This window comes from Rhinoraja longicauda, chromosome 21 (genome assembly GCF_053455715.1).
Source record: "Rhinoraja longicauda isolate Sanriku21f chromosome 21, sRhiLon1.1, whole genome shotgun sequence".
NCBI classification, from domain to species: Eukaryota; Metazoa; Chordata; class Chondrichthyes; order Rajiformes; family Arhynchobatidae; genus Rhinoraja; species Rhinoraja longicauda.
Window position 1 is genome coordinate 15550149 of NC_135973.1, and position 23686 is coordinate 15573834.

The 23686-nt window shown below is 40.4% G+C and overlaps 1 protein-coding gene across 3 annotated transcripts in view; it reads right to left on the reverse strand.

Moving 5' to 3' along the window:
* The window catches only part of LOC144603953 (dual specificity mitogen-activated protein kinase kinase 6-like), an 85318-nt gene that overhangs the window by 46412 nt on the left and 15220 nt on the right, over positions 1–23686 (reverse strand). For 2 of the 3 annotated variants that reach the window (XM_078417807.1, XM_078417808.1), the window contains exon 1: positions 19611–19921. The exons of the other annotated variant lie outside the window; for it this stretch is intronic. In XM_078417807.1, coding sequence (XP_078273933.1) covers positions 19611–19735 — 125 coding nt within the window. In that variant the 5' untranslated portion in view covers positions 19736–19921. Of the gene's footprint in view, positions 1–19610; positions 19922–23686 lie in introns of those variants that run through there. 3 annotated transcript variants of the gene reach the window in all.

Sequence of the window (23686 nt, forward strand, 5' to 3'; positions counted from 1 at the left end):
TTATTTTTGAAGGAAGTTTCAGATTTCCCCTGTGGGGGGAGAAAATACTTTTCAAACATCACTTCAGTCTACCTCCAACTTTTAGATTATGCCTCCTGGTTTATGGATTTTCCAACTGAAAGAATATCTGCTACATCAATCCTTTGATCATCTTAAACACATCAAATAAAAATCCTGTAATCTTCTTTACACCAGAGTGCATACCTAATTAGTGCAAGCAAGCAATTTAAACTGTCATCAGGTATTATTCTGACATCTATAAAAGAGGTTGGCTAATGATAACTAGGTTTTGAAAATAATGATGTGCATGATATCTATTTCCAGTATTTTTTTTTCTCATCCAAAACAAGTTCAACAATTCAATGATACTTTATTGTAGTGAAACTTTGTTGTATGATTTTACTGAATTGTATGCAAAAACAGAGTTCACCGAGGCAGTACACATTCCTGAGGCTGACAAAAGTTTCAAAAGTTCTTGGTCCAGTCGTATCTTCTCGCAGCAGCGTATCAGGCCTGCCGCCATATGTGGACGCAGGTGGCCCACCAGGTCCCCCGTCGTTCTCAGCAGCCAGCCCACCGGATCGCTCTCAGCCTGCCAGTCGTTCAACTCCGGGGCACATCACAGGAGCCTTCTAGTGCCTCACGGCACTATTTATTCACCTTCACTCAGTGTGCCTGAACCTACCTGATCTCCCGGTTGCTATCTATAATTCTCCTTCCCACACAGACCTTTCTGTCTCCTCAATTGTCAGAGTGTGGCTAAACGCAAATTGGAGGAACAGCATCTCATATTTCACTTGGGCAGCTTACAGCCCAGTGGTATGAATATTGATTTCTCTAACTTAAGGTAGCCCCAGCATTCCCTCTCCCTCTATTGCCCCCCCCCCCCCCCACAAGCTTCTTGTTTTCACCCAACAAACAGGTAACAAATGCCTGTTTCCTTTATCATCGTTACTTTTTTTGCATAACTTTCATTCATTGTTCTTTATCTCTCTACATCATTGTCTATATCAGGCATGTGAGGTAAAAAAAAAAAAAGGAAAAGAGCCAAGTGCCATGGGGTCAAAAAATTGGAAAATTTTCAAAAATTTACACACAAAATTACCAATTTCAAGCCTCTTTTAGTGCATTTCAAAGTAAAAACAGACATTACAAAATAATGTGAATATGTCACTGTACACTAATAACATTTAAGTAAATTCGCACATTAATTGATAATCAGCCCAAAAAGGTGGTAATTGGCTTTTCTGCTGGGTTTTATGTTTTAACCCTGTCTTAATTAATTTAGTTATATAATCTTGCACTTAAATTTAATATTTACTCATTACAGTTCCACCACTGATTTTCTGGCACTCTTTGGTTCCAGAGCTTTGCTAATTTATCCAGCAGGCCAACGAAGTCGACTATGGGGATAGATTTACTGGCTCCAGCTGGGCTGGAGTTCCAGAGCCCCAGCCACAGGTTGCAAATTCAACCCACCAATCGGCCGTGGAAGTCCCGATGAGGTCGAGATTGGCTGCCTTGCCCAGCCTAGGTGCCACATTTGCGGGGAGACTTCCAAGGCGCGGGGGATTTCTCGTATAACCCCTAGCGACCTCTAGCGGAACCCTAGTGTTCATTACAAGTCTGTACGTTTTTTTTTTTCAATCCGATATCTCCGTTTATTTGGCAAAGTGAAAAATGCGCAAATCTTGAAAAAAGCACGGAAAATGGATTTTAAAAATGCTGAAATCAGCGGAAAAATACACATGCCTGCTATATCTCTCGTTTCCCATATCCCTAACCAGTCTGAAGAAGGGTCTTAACCTGAAACGTCATCCATTCCTTCTCTCCAGTGATGCTGCCTGGCCAGCTGAGTTACTCCAGCTTTTCGTGTCTATCTTTTGCTATTTATTCACAAACAGTTTTCTGTTGCACTTCTTTAGAAAAAGTGTACATGATGAGATATTCCTAACTGGTGTCCTAGGCAATATTGCAGGAAAGAAAAACCATATAACTTTATTTATCTGCCAATTGCCCAGCTTTCTATCCTCAATCCCAACTGCACCCAAGTTCTTTAGAGGATGCGAAGGGTAGAATGATCCCATCTTGTTTCTTTGAGCATTCATTGCTTCACTTCTTCCTCTATTGCAACTGCACCTCCTTCTGCACCAACGACCACAAAAACAAACTCGCCTGCTCATCCTTCATTGTTCGCACCAGTGTCTTCACTGCAACCACAAAGTGAACAATAAAAAAATGTAGCTAGAGTTTTTTGGCACCTCAAACTTCTCTACCTGAAAGGCAGGGGAAATAGGGGCCACGGAATGCCCACATTAAAGTTTCTCTCTCAGCATCTACATCATTCATTTTGAAGGTGTATATTCCAGTTATTTTATTAATGTCTACAGTAGTTACTTTATTAATGCCAGAAATACCCATATCCCATGAGAAAAAATGTTAATTATTTTTTTTAATTTGGTGATCTAGATTCGAGTAAGAGCATTTAAATTCTAGTGGCAAAATTGAATGTGGTGCAAATGTGCAGCAAGTTGATCAGCATCTGAAAAAAGTGAGGTATTGGATTTTATTTGTTGGTTGAAAAGCTGTTCATTTCAGAAGAGTAAACTCCCTCTCACATCTCATAGGCTGCAGCAGTTCAAGAAAGCAGCTCACTGCCAGCTTCTCAAATGGCAATTAGAGATGGGCAATTAAATGCTAACTTTGCCCGCAAAGCCCGGATGCCTTAAATGAATGAAAAAATAAATAGGACTAGTGTAAGGAAATTGATCTGCCAATCCAGTTGGTAATATCATGTCAGACCTTTCCAAGCTTCACATTCTTCGTCTATCCCAATATCTGTATTCCAGTAAATAACACAGAGAAACTCTTTAACCCAGCGCAAATTTGTACATGCTTCAAAGGAAATAATCGCGTTTGATGTTTGATCGTTATCAAATTGCCTTTGGATCCGTTGTATACAAGGCCACTTGCTCAAACCTCAGATGTACGTGCAACAGGCCACTCACTTAGAAACAACTTTCATGCCTCAAGACCAAGTTTACTTGGAGATTGCAGGTTATCCAAACATTTATAATCGGATGCAGCAGAGCTGATCTGGTGGTTGAGAGATTTCTTAATGTTCTCTATCACATGCTACTATTACTGTATAGTATGCCTGCAGTTGTGTTTTGCAAAAATTTGCAACAGCATTCAGGGGAATTTGGAGAACTTTGAGTCGATGGTTTGGGTGTACACTGGAAGCTATGGAAGGCATGTACTCCTTTGCACACTATCCACCTGCACCATCTGTGAGAGAGTCTATGGCCCCACTTCAGCCATCTCAGAACAGTCAGAACCAGAGCAAACACAAGTCAACCTTGCATCTCTGGGGCTGACCAAAAGGCAGCACGGTGACGCAGCAGGTAGAGCCGCTGCCTCACAGTGCCAGCTATCCAAGATCAATCCCGGACTCAGCATTGGGGTTTACATGTTCTCCCTGTGACCATGTGGGTTTCCTCTGGGTGCTCCAGTTTCCTTTCACTGCCCAAAGAAATGGGGTGTTGGTGGAATACTGTCAACTTTGATAACCCCAGAGACTAAATTTTTGTCGACACTTTTTGTGCTATGTTTAGTAACTTATTAACTTTATTTATATGCTGTAACTGTAATTATTTTTGTGCACAACCCGCAGGCATTGCCACTTTCATTTCACTGCACATCGAGTATGTGTATGTGACAAATAAATTTGACTTGACTTGACTTGACTATTGCTCCTGTAAATTGCCCCTAGTACACAGGTAAACAGTGGAATCTTGGGAGAATTTATGGGAGTGTGGAGATAATATATTACAAGTAAAAAATTAAAAGGAAAACAAAGCACAGATGAGGAACAGAATTTTCCTAACAAGTGTAGCACTCCCACCACCAATGGATTTGATGTTTAAAGTTTCACTCCAGACATTGGAGTTCAAAAAATTGACACTGTGATATTGAAGATTAAATGAATGAGCTTTGTCTATTTTCAGAAGAGGACCCATACACCTCCACGATATATTTTTTTTAAACTGTGGGATTCATCAACATCAGCATCACCAGAAACAAACAGTGGGATTCTCAGCAGGTCAGGAAGCAGCTACTGAGAGAGAGAAACCATATAATTTCTGGTCTGCAGAAGATAGACACAAAGTTCTGGAATAACTCAGCGGGTCAGGCAGCATCTCTGGAGAAAAAGGAAGGGTCCCGACACAGTTTGCGTCGGGACCCTTTTCAGACTCAGAGTTAAAAAAGGGTAGAAGGCCACCTGGGAGAGTCCAAGAGGAGGAAGACAGTTGGAGATGGGAGAAGGGGGTCATCACTGGGTGGTGAGGACTAGAAAAAGGCATGGAAGCAGAGATGACGGATGAAAAGCTCTAGGTCATAGCGGACCTGGAACCCGTTGAGGTGGAGGCGAAGGAGTGCAAAGGTGAGGCCTCTGTTGAAGACAGGTTTCAGGTCCAGTTCTATTTAAGGATCGACCTGAAATGCCAACTACCTCGTTCCACAGTTGTCATCTCATCTGCTGAATATATCCAGCTTCTTTGGTTTTCATTCCATATATCTAGAATTTGAAGTTTTTAAATTTGCTTTCTGCATCAAATTAAACACCTTGGTAAAATCAAAGTATGTACACTAGCAGCTATACAAATGTTATGTGTGAATGTTTCAGCAAACATGTAAGCAGATCCAGAAATTTTTCCTGCCAAACAATTGTTTGTAAAGAAAACTGACTGCTATGCCAGTATAAAGAGCAAATCATAGATAGGGAAATCCGAGGCCGCACTTAAATTTAAATTCCAATGTCCATTAACCACTTACAGTTTACTACATCAGAACCTCTTGAGTGAGTCAGTGCCAGATGACTATTGTTCAGTATTTAGACAAAAAGCTGAAGTGACTCAGCGGGTCAGATAACATCTCTGGAGAAAAGGAATAGGTGACGTTTCGACTCAAGACCCTTCTTCAGAATGAGAGTCAGGGGAAAAGGAAATGAGAGATATAGACGGTGATATAGAGAGATCTGTTTCCCTTTCTCTTGACTCTGTCTGAAGGGTCTCGACCTGAAACGTCACCTATTCCTTTTCTCATGAGATGCTGTCTGACCCGCTGTTACTCCAGCTTTTTGTGCCAATCTTCGGTTTAAACCAGCATCCGCAGTTCCTTCCTACACATTGTTCAGTATGTATTGCCTAGATTCATTTAGATTAAAAAATAAAACAATAGTTTCTGTGGTAACTGAAAGGAAATGATAACTGATCAATTCAGGTATAGCTGGCAACTTTTTTCTTATCGCCTCACATTTTTGGGTTACTTAAGGCTTACACAATTGATTCCATCTTCTCCTGACACAATTGTGCCATTCCTTTACATGGCAAAGTGAGGTAAGATCCAGCCCCAAGGCAATTTGCTATCTGGTTCCAGTCTCTACTTTACTCAGTTGTATTCCATTTGAAGTGTAACTTGAAGTGTGCTTCCAACAACAATCAAGCCAGAGAGAACTTACTTCACAAAACAAGATCGGCTTATTGGAAACATGTTAATGTGGGTTAGATATTTTATCATGCAGCTGCAACAGGTTTCTCTTACGCAGTCCTCCAAATTAAGGTCAACTCATTTCTGCTCCAGTTCCGTTGGTTCTGACGGAATGCAGAACCCGAAGCCTGTTCCGTAGATGTGGCAGGCTGTGCCCGTAAAAGCCAAACACCAGTTGAAGTGGAGTCGTCCCTACACTGTATCCTTATTGTGCGAAGTTAACACCATCCCAAATGCACTCTCACCGCTCTGGATTTACTCCCCCTTAGCAACAGACCACATCATTGAATCATCTCCACTGTCCACCTGGTAATCTCTTCCCTAACGAAGCTCTGAATAGGGCTTCTGTTTCAGGAGCTATATTGGGCATGCGAACCACATGGCATACCCAGCAAAGGTGCCAAGTGTAACAAGGGTGCTGGGGATGTTGATAAAGTATGTGTTTAATTATGTGCACCAGAACAAAGAAATTCTTACTTGCAGCAACTTTACAGATACATTAACACACTATAAATAAATATACAATAAATTATCTGGAAAGGAGCATATTTTCAGCACTGCTCAACTGAATTTGCATTTCTGTGCAGAACTCTACACAGAGTGCTTAAAGCTTGCATAGATATATCAATCCTCATGCAATGGTCTTTTTTAACCTCTCTTGCCAAAAGTCATAGTCATACAGCCTGGAAACAGGCCCTTCGTCTCAACTTGCCCACACTAACCAACATGTCCCATCAACACTCTACACTAGTCACACGTGCCTGATTTTTAGTCCATATCCCTCCAAATCTATCCTATCCATGTACTTGTCCAAATGTTTTTTTAACGTTGCAATTATACCTGCCTTACCTACCTCCTCTGGCAGTTTGTTCCATACACTTACCATCCTTTTTGTTTAAAAAAAAGTTGCCTTTGGGTTCTTAATAAATCTTTCCCCCTTCACTTTAAACCTATATCCTCTGATTCTTGATTTCCCTACTCAAGGTAAAAGACTGCATTTCCCCTATCTATTCCTCTCATGATCTTATACACCTCTGTACAATCACCCCTTTTCCCTACTTGCAAGAACATTGCAGGTAATTAGAAATTCAGCAGCTGAATCACTCCAGGTGGGTGGCTAATCTGTGCCTTATCACTATTTATGAATCACTGTTCCATTGCAAATCACTACCAATGCTTTATCACATATGGACATCAATAATGCTATCTACTGAGGAGGTGGTGGGAGGGGGTGGCCTCAGGCAAGAAAGTCACAGCATAGCATTGTCCATAATTGACATTAAGTATGCTTTTGGCATACCCTTCAAAATCAACACAGAAGCAAAAGTATCACTAGAACATCTTTAAAGCTGCTTTAACATGGCAAACAGCCAACACAACAGTAACAATTTCTCAAAAACATAGAAACATAGAAAATATGTGCAGGAGTAGGACATTCGGCCCTTCGAGCCTGCACCGCCATTCAATATGATCATGGCTGATCATCCAACTCAGTATCCCGTACCTGCCTTCTCTCCATACCCCCTGATCCCTTTAGCCACAAGGGCCACATCTAACTCCCTTATAAATATAGCCAATGAACTGGCCTCAACTACGTTCTGTGGCAGAGAATTCCACAGATTCACCACTCTGTGTGAAAAAAAACTTTCTCATCTCGGTCCTAAAAGACTTCCCCCCTTATCCTTAAACTGTGACCCCTTGTTCTGGACTTCCCCAACATCGGGAACAATCTTCCTGCATCTAGCCTGTCCAACCCCTTAAGAATTTTGTACGTTTCTATAAGATCCCCCCTTAATCTTCTAAATTCCAGCGAATACAAGCCGAGTCTATCCAGTCTTTCTTCATATGAAAGTCCTGCCATCCCAGCTGGAGTAACTCGGCAGCATCATCTGTGGAGAAAACAAACAGGTAATGTTTCAGGTTGAGACACTTCTTCAGGGGATCCCCGACTCTCAGTCTGAAGAAGGGTCTTGACCCGAAACGTTACCTATTCCTTTTCTCCAGAGATGCTGTCTGACCCACTGTTACTCTTTCTTTGGTTCAAACCAGCATCTGCAGTTCCTTCCTACACAATAACAATTTCTCTGTCATTGCACTTGGTGCCTCTATTCTAGAAAAAGTTGCAAGACTAAATGTCAAAATCTGCCCATACAAGACACACTACAAATTGCAGCTGTCAGGACAAAGTATTTATGTGCACACTGACACGCATTCCCATGCTGACAAAAACACTTGTGCGGTGATGTATCATCTTGTTCTGCACGAGTACCTAGTAGCTGGGCAAAGACACTGACCAAAGCAGTCAATTATTTAAACAAAAGCTCATCTTTCAGATTTGGCCAAGATTGAAATGAACATTGAAGTTAAAAGGCAACGCACACAGAATGACTGTCTACTGAAATAGCATTCTAACCTTTAAGAGGCAACTCTTTTTAGCTTTGCAGCAAAATATTGACATTGATGACGTTGAGAGGATTAATGAAAAGAAAGACACAGAAACATATAGAAATACAGCGCAGAAACAGGCACATTGGCCCACTGAGTCTGTGTGGATCATCAACCATCCATTTACATTATTTCATATATTATTCTCACATTCCCATCATCACGTCCCAGATTCTGCTACTCGTCTGCACACTTGGAGGGCAATTTACAATAACCAATTAATCTACTAAAGCACAAGGCTTTGTGATGTGGGAGAAAACCTATGCAGTCACTGAAAGAATGTACTAACTCCTCGTTGATAACAGCAGGGGTCAGGATTGTTCAGGATCAGCAAGCAGTGGCTCTATAAGCTACGATAATTCAAGAGCAAAAATTTACAGAATGCAATGGGAATAAGGACATTCCCTGCATTTTTCTGATGGTAGCTTTTAAAAGTTGATTTGCTGGACAAATATTTCCAGAGGTTTTTCTGTGACTTTTGCCTGGCTATTACAAGGTGGGGGGGGGGATGCAGGCTTGAGTAGACATGCAGTCTACCATTAGGCAGGCCACACACTGGTGACAGTGTTGCATGCAAGTATGCATACCCATGGGTGTGAACACATGTAAATTCACCAGAGGGTGTATACACACGCTGTACCATTTAAGTGCAAATGAATATATGTGCCCAAGGGACTGAGGTGTGTGGACACACGCAGTGTGCCAACTCAGATCGGCTGAACATGTAAAGTCTGAGGGAATTCATGGGAATGTGTCAAGCATAAAGAGTTTGGATTAGCATAATGGGCTTTTGATGGTCAGCATGGACACAGTGGGCCAAAGGACTCCATTTATGTACTCTGTACCTCTATGCATTTCGGCATGTCAGCAATGGAGACTGCTAATACGTGTACTTGCCCATGTGTCCACCCATACATGTGTACTGGTGCATGGTGGCAATCCTCTGTTCAGAAGGAACATACTCCCCCTTGAAAATGGAGTGATCCTTTCCGTTCCAAAATTTGTCAGATTGAGATTCAAGGGTCACAATAAGAAGCTTCATGAGAAAAGGAGCTTATATTTTTTTCCAAAATTATTTCCAAGTCAATGGAAATTCTCTCCTGGCACAACAGTATCTGGTGGCCACCTCCCACAGATATCTCATTGTAAGTGTGTGGGATCCTGGTGCAAGGAATATCCCTGCAGCTTACTATATGAATGATGAGGTTATTGGACTTTGAGGTCGTCCTTGTCTGCTGAGAATCCACATTTGCAGTGCCACTCAAGGCTTTAAAAGGTACTTTAGTGGTGGGATACCCTTCAAGAACTGGAGCACTGACACCATTGCAGCACTGCATGGGTTTGGTTTGTAAACATGCAGTGGTCATCAAAGCACAACATGTGTAGGAATGAACTGCAGATGCTTGTTTATTCCGAAGACACAAAATGCTGGAGTAACTCAGCGGGTCAGGCAGCATCTCTGGACAAAAGGAATAGTTTTTTCCATGAAGAAAAGGAAGGCACTATGTGTGGCTGGATGGGTTTCGGGAAGAAGCCTAAGCCCTATCAAGATGCATGTTTGGATGCAGTGACAATGAAAAAATAAAATCCAGATGAGCAATAGACCAGATTAGATATCTTGAAGGTTTCCACGGCACAAGGAAATTATGAGCATAGGGATGAGCACGATCACGGATGGATGTTAAGTTGGCCAACCTTTTGTCACAAACCTTCCTCATCACCAGATTAATGACTCGAGTAATATGATACAAATCCCATGGTAAAAGAGAGAAGTACAGTAGGTAGTTTAAGGAATATTATTCAGTCTCAAGGCAACATTAATTGCTTTAGTCCTTGTCGTTGAACATATCCTTTGACAAACTCCATTGTTCACTCATACAAATGCACACAATTTGACAGACTTTCTTTCCAACAATTTATCTTAAAATGGATGTAGGTGCTGCACTCAGTACTCTAAACCAAGCCAAGAACACCGAAAATGGCAGTTAAATTAAATTACTTAAGACTTTTCTAAACATTCTTTTTTCTGTCGGTCCGTCTTTCTTCTATCTTTCCTTCAGACATGTAACCACCTAAGGTCTTGCAAATGTCATGCAAGGAGACATTTTCTTCCACATTCTCACCACAAAATGAAATAGACAACACAGATGTTCAAAAAGATGAATGGCTGAGAAACAATGGCCTGAAGACAGGATGGATTTACTGCAGTCATCCTGCTGTTTGTTGCAATTCCAGTGCCTGCAAAAACTTTAAATCAAAGTCTATTAAGATTCCTTCTCAGCTTCATGGAGTATACCACAATTTTAAAACAAGTAGCCTATGCCGTTTTAAATTCCCCTCATACAAAGATGCAGCAAATGTCATTTACCACTTTGATTTATGCCCATCACCAGCCAAGCCCTCATTATTCTGCACAATGGCAATGGGGGGTGGGGAGGGTGCACAATGCATTCAAAGAACTGTGACGGATTCCATCCCAAATCTTTCAGATGCTCAAACAAAAACTACAAAGTCATCTATTTTGTAACACCCTACCATATATAACTTTTAAAGTTGTTGAACTTCCCTTCGCTCCAACTGATTAAGAGCAAATCAAAATCCATAGTATTAAAGCTAGGTCAAGCATATTGTTACTTTTTTTTTTCTAAAGGCAATTTTTGAGATTGCGACATAACCCAACCCAGCAGATTCAGATATTTATTTTCATATACTCTGTAACCAGAGTTGCTACCATCTAACTTTTACCCAAAGCAATTTTTTACAAATCCTGTCGTTACATAGGATTCCTCTAAAGTTAATTCCTCTATTTAATTCCTCTAAAGTTAAGTAAACTCTTCAATTAAGATTTGCCTTTTGAAGCATAGTTGCTTTAGTAAGATTATTAAAAGCAAAACTGAACACCTAATCAAAGTGAACCAATTTAATCAACTGTGTCGGAAAAGACAATTGGAAATAATGTCACTTTTGCTTACCTGATTTAAACACAACAGTAATTTATCCCGTACTAACAAGGAAGCACAGATGCTAGGATATACCAAAGATAGGCACATAAAGCTGGAGCAACAGCAGGCTAGGCAGCATCCCTGGAGAAAATGGATAGGTGATGTATTGGGTCCGCACCCTTCAACTTATATTCAGTAATGTATCCTTATAATTACAGATGTCTCTCTCCAATATATTGCACTGAGGATTGTACTGCAGATCACTCAGTCATATTGCAATGTTCTTGGTATATTGCAATGTTCTTAGTAAGAAGATATTCTTAACTCAGTGCCCAATAACTGCTTCCACCAGCAGGTGGCTTCATCAGTGATACCTACTAATCCAGCCAGACTTCAATTGGAACAGCAATATCATCAATTTCATTGTTGGTTAATTTTGGTAATTAAGTGAACCCAATATTACACATTGTCACTCATTCATCATTGGAAATTTACTTTGTCGGTCATCGTCAACTGCTCATGAATAGAATGTTCGGTAATTTTAAAATCAGGCTATACATACCTAATCATCTGAAACAGGCTCCAAGTCAAAATGAGATAAGGAAACATTTATATTGGGAACAGCTTATTGTTGTATTCAGAATTGATTTAGTAACAAAGTTTTTATCGAGCAGATCATTCGCCAGATTGCCCGCCAAACAGCAATGTTCAATAGGCTTCATTTCTACTTTGAACATCAGAATGTGTTTGACTTCAAAGCAGCCACACAGACTGGAGAAACTGCTCAGTAGTTGACTAGTTTTAATCTCATGGTTCCTACCATACTAAAACAAGATCTGATTTTTTTTTAAATTAAAATGCATTAGTAACCACACAATTGCTTAACATCAGAAGCCTGTCTAATCTACTGGGTAGTAGTCGATTCCACAACGCACAAGAGGGAATAGAATAGATATACAGCAAGAAAATAAAATGCAGGGAAGGGACCGTCATTTGGTACACAGCCAAGGCAGACATGATGGGCCAAATAGCTTCCTCCACTGTAACCACTCTACAATTCCATGAAACCAAAGATAGCACGGTAGCGCAGCGGTAGAGTTGCTGCTTTACAGCGAATGCAGCGCCGGAGACTCAGGTTCGATCCTGACTACGGGTGCTGCACTGTAAGGAGTTTGTACGTTCTCCCCGTGACCTGCGTGGGTTTACTCCGAGATCTTCGGTTTCCTCCCACACTCCAAAGACGTACAGATATGTAGGTTAATTGGCTGGGTAAATGTAAAAATTGTCCCTAGTGGGTGTAGGATAGTGTTAATGTACGGGGATCACTGGGCGGCACGGACTTGGAGGGCCGAAAAAAGGCCTGTTTCCGGCTGTATGTATATGATATGATAACTGTTTGGAGCAAATGCAAGTAGGTAGGATTATATTAAGTAGGCATCATGTTCAGTACATAAATGGTGGGCTGAAGGATCTGTTCCAGTGTTGAACTGTACTATGTTAAATCAGTTAATCACATGGATTTTTTTTAAATGTATAAACAAAGAACTACAGATGCTGGTTAATACACAAAAGGATGCAAAGCCAAAGCGCTGCAGTAACTCAGCAGATCAGGCAGCATCTCTGGAGGACATGGATAGGTGATGTTTCTTGGTGACACCCTTCTTCAGATTGGTGGTGGGGAGGGGGAGGGGGGAAAAGCTGGAAAAAGAGAGAGGCAAGCCAAAGCATGACAGATAATAAATACGACACAGGCTAGGGGAATTTTTTGGACAGCTCTTGCTACTTTCCTCCCATGGCCTCACAATCTGCAACTCTTCAAACCTGTCTCACACTAACTGGTCTCATCTCCAGCCTTTGCTCCAACCATTAAGAATAAGAGGTAGGCCATTTAGGACTGAGATGAGGAAAAACCTTTTCACCCAGAGAGTTGTGAATCTGTGGAATTCTCTGCCACGGAAGGAAGTGGAGGCCAATTCACTGGATGTTTTCAAGAGAGTGTTAGATTTAGCTCTTAGGACTAACAGAATCAAGGGATACGAGGGGAAAGCCTGCTTCATTATTGAATGCGATCATGGCAGTAGCTGTGTATCAAACCCACTTTCTCCCTAGTCTTTAAATACACAAGTTACAATCTTGAATAAACTCCCTGCATTAAGAAATGACCACCCTTTTTCCTGTCTGTATTCCTTAGCTCTGGTTGTATTACCAAGAAGAAACAGACTTTCACAGGTTTCAGAGGGAAAGTCGTTATAATACATTCTCTCCAGAATTTTAGGAAATGGATTTTAGAAAATAAAGATGAAATAACTGAACATATAATTTTTTTTAGTTAGTTTAAAGATACTGCGCGGAAACAGGTCTTTTGGCTCACCAAGTCCATGCCGACCAGCAATCCCCGCACACTAACTCGAACCTGCACACACTAGGGACAATTTTACCAAGCCAATTAACCTAAGAACCTGTATCTTTTTGGAATGTGGGAGGAAACAGGAGCACCCGGAGAAAATCCACGCAGGTCACAGGGAGAACGTCCCAAACTCCGTACAGACCAAACCCGGGTCCCTAGCGTTGCAAGGCAGAAACTCTACCGCTGCTCATTTTCTGTTTTGAATAATACTCATTGTACCAGCTTACTCTAGCTTTCCAATATCAACTGGGAATCGGAAAAGTGAAAGAACCTTATATATCAATGGCAATTCCATTGTTGTTAAAGAACAGTAAAAAATACAATTGCAGACACAATCTCTTCAAAATGATGTGATGTAAAATCCTATAATCTTTCAAATAAACTTTGCCAAAACTGGCATTGCCCAGCTCTCAGCACGCTTAATGGAGAATTTCACTCCCTGAAATCAAGGGAAGCGAACTTTGTCACTGCAATATAAATGCCGAAGCAACAAAAGAAGTGATACTGTTGTCTCACCAACCTTTGAAAGAAGGAGGATGACATTAATCTGACACTCTTTGCCACAATTAAATCACAAAAAAGAGCATTCAATCAATTGTACCCAGGCTCTGGAAAACACCAGAGGAAAATAATCAGTCAAACTGCACGTACAATAGCAATTTAATATAATAAATTGTCCCAATGCTTTACAAAAATAACTAATAGACAAAATGGCTCACTGATCCTTAAGGAGATATGCAGACAGGCAACCAAAAACGTAAAAGTTATTATTGGTTTAAAAAAAATTAAATTGCCTGCACTCAAATGATGCTGAAAGTACTTAGAATAGCTGACCCTAAGAAAGTCTTCAATTGCATTGCAGGTTCCCCAGTCATGAGCCATGGTTTTAATATTTTCATACGCTACATTCTATTAAAAAGAAATGGAAGAAGCAAGCACTGGTTAGAGGGGTAAAGAATAGAAACCCTGCAACATTTGCAGATCACAGAGCAAAGAACCTGCTCACACTCTAATCAGCTGTTCTGTTGAGATGTGCTATAGGTATTATTTTGTGCACATAAAACATCAAATAAACCACTACACAGCCACAAGAAGTAAAATTGTAAAGATAGACACAAAATGCTGGAGTAACTCAGCAGATCAGGCCATGTCTGGGAGAATAGGGGTTGGTGATGTTTCTATGTCACCCATCTTTTTTCTCCAGAGATGCTGACCCGCTAAGTTACTCCATCATTTTGTGTCTATCTTTGGTATAAACCAGCACCTGCAGTTCTTACTATTTTCTATAGTAAAATTGTAAATTTTCACAATACAAAATATACAATTTCACAAGTAAGATTTGGTGACAGTACAATTTAATGCATAGAGGGTGGGCAATAAACAAGAGGTGGATTTTTAAATAGATAAATTATTTTATTTAGAAAAGACAAGCCAAAGAAAGAACATGACATACGAGATTAAAGACTTCTGCAAAATTGTGGGTTTGATTCTACAATCCAGCCTTGGGTGGGAGTGCTGTATCATCAGAAGTGTAGCCCTTAATTAGAGAAGATGTGTAGGTGAACAGAAAAAGAAAAATCAAAGTTTGGAGATGTCCCGACATACTATCAAACATTTCTCCCTCAACTCTCATCACTGGTTGGATATTAGCTGGTGATTGATCCTTCACTGTGCATAACAGGGATGCTAAATTTTCCTCAATGAGGTTGCGGCCTCCATAGTTCAAAATACTTGTGTAGAGGCCTTTCTAAGAGAATGGTCTCGACCCAAAACGTCACCTATTCCTTTTCTCCAGAGATGCTGTCTGACCCGCTGAGTTAATCCACCTTTTTTGTCTATCTTTAGGTTAAACTAGCATCTGCAGTTCCTTCCATTTAGAAAGTATTCAGTGTATTCAGAAAGTATTCAGACCCCTTCACTTTTTCCACATTTTGTTACATTACAACCTTATTTTTAAATGGATTAAATTGGGTTTTTTATCATCAGTCTACACAACAATACCCCAGAATGAAGAAGTGAAAACAGGTATTTAGAATTTTTTTGCAAAGTAATTAAAAAGAAATAACTGAAACATCACATTTACATAAGTATTCAGACCCTTTGCTATGACACTCAAAATTGAGTTTATGTTCATCCTATTTCCATTGATTATCCTTGAGATGTTTCTACAACTTGATTGTCCACCAGTGGTAAATTAAATTGATTGGACATGATTTGGAAAGGCACACACCTGTCTATATAAGGTCCCACAGTTGACAGTGCATGTCAGAACAAAAACCAAGCCATGAAGACGAAGAAATTGTCCGTCGATCTCCGAGACAGGATTGTGTTGAGACACAGATCTGGGGAAGGGTACAAAACAATTTCTGCAGCATTGCAGGTCCCAAAGAGCACAGTGGCCTCTGTCATTCTTAAATGGAAGAACTTTGGAACAACCAAGACTCTTCATAGAGCTGGTCCACAGGCCAAACTGAGCAATCGGGGGAGAAGGGCCTTGGTCAGGGAGGTGACCAAGAACCCAATGATCACTCTGACAGAGCTCCAGAGTTCCTCTGTGCAAATGGGAGAACCTTCCAGAAGGACAACTATATCTGCAGCACTCCACCAATCAGGCTAGACGGAAGCCACTCCCCAGTAAAAAGGCACATGACAGCCCACTTGGAGTTTGCCAAAAGGCACCTAAAGGACTCAGACCATGAGAAACAAGATTCTCTGGTCCGATAAAACCAAGATTGAACTCTTTGGCCTGAATGCCAAGCAGCACTGCTCATCACCTAGCCAATACCATATCTACGGTGAAGCATGGTGTGGCTCACCAAGGTCCAGGGACCGCCACTGTGGCGGTCCCTGGACCTCGGACTGGGGCGGAGGTTCACCTTCCAACAGGACAACGATCCTAAGCACACAGCCAAGACAACGTAGCTGTGGCTTTGTGACAAGTCTGTGAATGTCCTTCAGTAGCCCAGCTAAAGCCCGGACTTTAACCCGATCGAACATCTCTGGAGGGACCTGAAAATAGCTGTGCATCGACTCTCCCCATCCAACCTGACAAGAGCTTGAGAGGATCTACAGAGAAGAATGGGAGAAATTACCCAAACACAGGTGTGCCAAGCTTGTAGCGTTATACCCAAGAAGACTTGAGACTGTAATCGCTGCCAAAGGTGCTTCAACAAAGTACTGAGTAAAGGGGCTGAATAAAGGGTCTGAATACCCTTTAAATGTGATTTTTCAGTTATTTATTTTTAATTACTTTGCAAAAATTTCTAAACACCTGTTTTCGCTTTTTTTATTATGGGGTATCGTGTGTAGATTGATGATAAAAAAAATGAATTTAATCAATTTTAAAATAAGGCTGTAACGTAACAAAATGTGGAAAAGGTGAAGGGGTCTGAATACTTTCTGAATGCACTGTATAATCGATCAATCATGATAACTCATTTAAGTTTGTATATTTGTGCATAACTTTAATAAAGATGCAAGCTTCAGCATATAGGTATAATAATCCCAGAGAACAGATTTGCTGTTGGAATTTGAAGTAAGTATTATTATGCACATGCTGCATGTTACATTTGATGCATCAAAAAATTTGTTGAAGTTCTATGCATTTTCAACGATAAGGACGGCGTTTTGTGTGTTGTAAAGCCAAACTGATCCAAAATTTTAGTTTCCAATCTCGGTCCACACCAAGTTAGCCATCCTCAGTTGGGAAGCTACAAATGTAGCTGGAAATCAGACTTTTGAGGAAAGGATTTCCTCTCTTCATCAGTATCACACAGTAACTTCTGAATATTGTGCGTGCAGAGTTACCATACAAAACCAAACTACTGAACTTCTGGGAACTTGCCAAAATCAGTTCTGCAAGATTGGCTAAAGAACAAATTCACTGCACCAAATCTCAAATAAAAAGCCAATGTCCTTGGGAGCTAATTTTGGACTTAAACAATTCTTAATGATCGAGCATACATTTCAATTTTTAGATCGTGTCATGAAATATAGCTTTATTATTTCATCTTTATGATGTTACTTGAAGTGATTCAGATATAATGATAGACAATGATATTTGCACATGATACAGTGTAAAAATGTATTGCTCTTGTAAATAACCTTTGAACTGTTCAGCGTTCAGCATTATTGAAATTAATTGATAGTTAAATATTATTTGGCATTAGGTTTTCTACCTATCTTCAACAAAAATGCAAAGCTAGATGGAAACTACTTACAATCTAACTCTGTCTAAAAGTTAAACTGCTGCAGATGCTGGAAAACTGAAATAAAAGCAGAAAGAGCTGGAAATGCAAGGTTGACCAACATCTGTGGAGAAAGAAAATAATTAACGTCCCAACTCAACTACTCTTTCCACAAATATTGCACTTTTTTTTTTAAACTTGCAGGGGAATTGTCTCTATATACTATAAATTATAGTTTTCATTTACTTTAAAAGAGCAAAATCACTTCAGCATACAGAATGGCATGATACCAAACATCTGATCACCATTTTATAAAGACAAGTTTGGGCAAGTACATAATGCACATCTGTCTCTTTATTGCATTCTGCACGCAGCCAATCCTCACTTGTTTCACCCTGGAGTTCTTCAAACCCTTGATCTTTGGAGTGCTTTTTCCTTGAAAGAGCCAAAGGCTAAATGTCAAGATTGAGTTTTTATTTGTCATGTCCATTGGATACGAACCGAAACAATGAACTTCTTTCTTGCTACAGCTTTACAGGCACACAAGTTGCAACAACAATAAGTATATAACAAATTATCAGTTATTCTAAGTAAATACTAAGTAAAGTGAGGCTTCATGATGGAACAGCTGCTGTCAGAGAAGGTTCAATCCTGACCTCAGATGCTGTCTGCATGGAGTTTGCACATTCTACCCATGACAGCATGAGTTTTTTTCCCCCGACATCCCCAAAACATGTGGGTTTGTAGGTTAATTGGTCTCTGTAAATTGCCCCTGGCATGTAGAGTGGGTGCAAAAGTGAGATGACATAGGGCTAGTGTGAGCAGGTGATCAATAGTCAGTGTTGACTCAGTGGGCAAAGGGTCCATTTCCATGCTGTACCTTTCAATCAATAAATTAACTAAACCACAATAGTTCAAACATAAAAGTACGTAGAGAAACCGTAGTAGTGCATAATAAATGTCCTACATCCTTATGAAACCAGAGGTCATCTGCACTCAGAGGATTTAAGTAACCTTATTTCTGTCATGTCCAACATCCTTCAATCACGTATGTCAGAGACAGACAGCACTCCAGATGTGTATTGTGCACTGTTCAGAGAAAGTTTTAAACCCAACTTCAAGATGGGAATGCAACCAAATTAAAGCAATCATATCAATGATTTACTCAAGATATTCAGTGTTTAGCTGGAAATATTTATCTAATCTCATTACTTTACAGGTTATTTGATGTTTGAACACTTTGATCAAAATTAAACTGAAATGCAGCGAAACTAAAACCTATTCAGCGTCTGTGTCACAGTTGACCCAAACATGTTTATTGCAAAGAAGGTGTCCCAGAACCCATATTAATCCCCTTAATAAACCCAAAGGTCAGTATTAAAAAATGGTGCAATGTAAAATATTAACCACACACATTTTCAAATGATTTATGCATCCTTATCAATTTCTCATTCAAAAGAAAAATGTGTTAATGGTTTTTTAAAATTAAAATTAGATGAGGATTTCGCCACCTCCATAGGTACCCTTTTAAACACATTGTGGCAATGCAATTGCAGAACACACATCACAGAAAGCCCCCAAGTAAGCAAATAGTTACCTTTACCCAAATACTTCAATTAAAAAGAACAGTGTACACCAAGCAGCCTAAACTGGTGGCTGAGCCAAAGTCCTTTTTAAAATGAAACCATCTAGTTGTATGCTGCCCGTACAACGCTGAACCATTCAAAAATATCAAAGTCCGTGCACCCCACATTGCAATGCCAATCATACTTCAGGGTCACCTAAAAGGACAAACCGTATGCAAGAATGCTGAGTTAGCAACATCAAGCTCCCAGAAACTCCCCATTTGATATTTGTCACTGCAGCTTACGGTAACTCCCTGCTCGAGGTCTCTGCAGCAAACAAGCTACTGTAAATGAAGCCAGATTGTGCAACAAATGGAAGTAAACAAGCTAGCTCCAGAATTCTCCCTGCACTCAGCTAGCTCTATGCATTGTGCAGCACACTACTTTAAACATAATCTTTTCTTCCAAAAAAAAAATCATTGCAAGTACGACTCGAACAAACTGCAAAGCTTACCTCGTCTCTTGTCCATGAGTTCCCAGAACTGCACCTGAGGCGTGACGTGCCTTTAGGGGGAGTCTCATTAAAAAAAGCTCAAAGACCGTGATACACTCTCTGGGCCCCACTCTGCAAACCTGCATGCACACTGCTGCACAATTCTCTGCTGCAGACTTCCCCTTCGGACGCTTGTTCCTTCTCTTTTCTTCTTTCCGCTGCCTGGCAGCAGCTAATGGCAATTTGCTTATGTTAAAACACCACACGGTCCCCCACCCTTCTGCTTCTCAAATGTACTGCCTTCAGTTCTTCCTTTCAACTTAGCTGCCATACGCAGAGTAAAAGCTGCAGCTATAAGCCAATCTTGACCATGACATCACACAGGAAGTTGGAAAACTGCCAGAAACAGACTACAGAGGTATGTTTTAAACACACCCTTGTCTAAAAAAAAGTGATTGTTATCTTTACGTAGGTGTTTCTGGCTGTTTAAAAAAGATTCTGGCATTTTTTAAAGCAAACAAAAAATCTCATTCATAGCCAGGCTCTGAAGAAATGCTTTACTAAAACCGACAGTCATAGAGCTATACTTCACAGAAACAGGCCCTTCAGTCCATCTTGTCCATGCCAACCGAGTAGGAATTCTAGACTAGTTCCATTTGCCTGCATTTGGCCCATATACCTCTAAACACTTCCTATCTATATGCCTTTTGAAAGTCATAAATATCCACTTCTATAGCATGCTTTGGCAACTCATTCCAGATATAGACCACCGTCTCAGTGAGAATGTTGCTCTTGAGGTCCCTCTAAAATATATCCCCTCTCATCCTAATTCCTTTAATAAACCCAAAGGTCATTAAAAAAAAATGTTGCAATGTAAAATATTAACCACACACATTTTCAAATGATTTAAAATCCTATACCCTAGGAAAAAGACTGAGCGTTCATTTTATCCATGATCTCATACACCTCAATAAGGTCACCCCCTCAGCCTCTTATGCTGTAAAGGAAAAAAGTCCCAACCTCTTGCTGTAACTCAACCTTTCCCTATGTCTATGCACAAATTTGCAGTTAACCTCCTTCCCTGGACCAAGCCTGGCAAATTTTATTAAAGAACGGTTGCTGATCATCCATTCCTCTAGAAACAGGTGGAGACCATCTGGCCCCATCACGTTTGTGTTAGCTCTCAAAAGAAACAAAATTTACTCTCACTTCCCTGCTTCTTCCAATAACCTCAGTCTTCACTCTTTGATTATATTTATTCAATTCCCATTTGAAAATAATTTATCACAGGTCACAGTAGCTTGCTACATAAAAACACTCCTTGCCACTTGTTCTTAGAGCTTGATCACTCCATGAACCTCCAGGATCTGCTGTTATTTAATTATGAGATCTGAGAATTTCTGTCAGAACCAAAGTGTAACTTAAGCCCCTAATGTATTGGCCATCCATTGCTCTGCGGGAACCAAAATAGCCACAAAAGCAAGACACATACTTCCAGTTTGCAACTGAACAGTGTTCTCCCCATCCTCTCTGCTGTCAGGCGAGAAACAAATAACCAGTGCAACAGCAACACCATAGTACAAGTACAGTGAGAGCCCTCAATCTGCACAGAGAAAGTTAGGGGAACTACCCGCAAGCAGATATCATCACAATTTGTAGCTTAGTTTTTCTCCTGACTTATTTTGAAGCTTGCGAGTGGCTCATTATCTTTTGCAGAAGGATCAGCCTGAAACTCCTGCTTGCATAAACCCTGCCTTGGAAGACATGGCAAGTCCCAAGATCATTATCTTGGCACAGGTCCAAGCCTACATACCTACTGTACTAGTCAATATATTTTCTGATATGCAGGTTGATTTTAACATCAGCTCTCCTTCCCCCCCCCCCCCCCCCCCCCTCATATAAAGAATTCCAACCATTTGCAATTTGATCTAGATTTGTCTCAGGCTCTGCAGGCATCCGCTACTAATATCGTAATATGTATGTACTAAAAAATTGTGGATGGGAAAAAAGGGTGGTAAAATTGTGCAGTTCTTCGGGAATGTGTATTAACGTTTCAGCAAAGGGTTAATGTCACCTGCTTAACTGTTTTATTTTTACATAACTTGACACTGATTACATTTTCCCAAAGTATTAATTTCAGAATAATTGTTCTGCACCAAATAAAATATAAAGATCTACCTTTTGATTTGACAAGCTAATCAATTGGAAGTGTCACAAAGCGTTAGATGATAGATCGCATCTCAGGAACTTACATTTCAACCATCTTTCTGGCAAGTAAGATTTTCTGACCACAACTTAACCCAAAGCCTTTAAAACTGCAATCAACACAGCACAGCTAACTAAAGTAATTTGAGGCAACAAGATCAATAACAAGGTGTACACCCTAACCATGCATTTGCAATGCAGCACTGACACGTGATACTAACCATTCATCTAATGCAGTATTAGAAAATAATGCCTTGTTTAATACTCTGTTGGAAAGGCTGTTAAAACACGATTTTGCATGTTGAACTGTTCTGTGAAACATTAAAGACCTTTTCCCACAAATTGCAACCAATTAAGGAGTTATTTTGATATCCAGCTCAATATTCTCCCACTTACCATAAACAATATCAGTAAAAATTGATCATTCATTTCATGGTTTATTTTGCAGACTGATTCTGCTTCAATTTGTTAAGTTACACATTTAAGGTACTTCAGACACATGATCAAATGCCATATAAATGGTTATAGTTTACGGATTTTTTTCAATAATTATGGTACAAACTTTTCTCACAAATATATGAAAATGAAGCAAAATTAACCCAATCCAAGTGATGCGCCATTAACCTCAGAAGATGGTCACCACATCTGAACACATTCGAGAGGCACAGCACATGAAAGACACTACCTAAATGCAAGTTCTTCCTTTCGTTGTTTCACAACATGCTCACACTTCCTGTACTAGTCCGGCTGCTGCCACAGTAGCAGCTCTACATGGAGGTATTTGGTCCAGCAAATCAATTTTGAAAGCTACCACTAAAAATTCAGGGAGTATTTATATTATCATATTACCAGTAGCACAACTAATAGAGCTGCTGGCTTGCAACGCTAGTGACCCAATTTCAATCCTGAGCCCTGGTACTGTCTGTATGGAGTTTGCACGTTCTCTCTGTGACCGTGCGGGTTTTTCCTGAGTGCTCCAATTTCCTCCCATGTAACCAAAGAAGTGTTACTTGGTAGATTAATGGGCCATTGTAAATTGTCCCCAAGTATGTAGGTAAATAGTAGAATCTGGAGGTAACTGATGGCTACGCGAGGAGAATAAAAACTGGGATTAATATGTTTAACACAAGAACCTGTTTCTGTGCAGTCTCTTTCTATGACTCCCTATGAACATTGACATTTATAGCGCTAGTTCAGTTTAATCTAAGCCCCAACCTGTTATCCCCCCCAAACCCATCCTGACTCTTGACACAGCCAGATTCGGTTGGAAACTAATCAACAACCAGGCTGTGAGTGATAACTGATTTTGTGCCACTCCAGTAACTAAATTGTATTGTTACCGCCAGCTTGTGTGGCTGATGTGACGCTTGCTTCAAGGGCACAAGGGGTAATGTTATAACTTGTATGAAACCCCTCTATGCATTGCAGAAGAGCTTGAACCAAACTATTCCAACGACAAGAATCGCTTGGCATTCAAGATAACAACTGGGTCCTCGAATCCAAACTGGATTCAGAGCCCAGTGAACTGAACTCCATTCTTACTTTTAAATCATTCTGCACTCACTCATATCTGCAATGCAACACCTTCCATAACCTGCCCTACATCCCAATCTTCCATCTCCAGACTCCATGATCTGAGCCACAGCCCCCAACTAACCTCTGTCCATAACTTGTGAACACTGAATGTGAATGATCTTGATTTCCAAAACAAGCAACACTCACTGGAATTTACCTCATCTCCTCCCTGATCCTTAAACCCAATCAAAAGCTTGATTGCAAACCACTGGCTTCAATCCTTGTGCCCGAGGCAAAACACAGGCTCTATCTGCACAACTGCACCAACTCCTGAATCCAGTCTCCGACCCAAATACTAGGCAAGACATTTTGTTCTC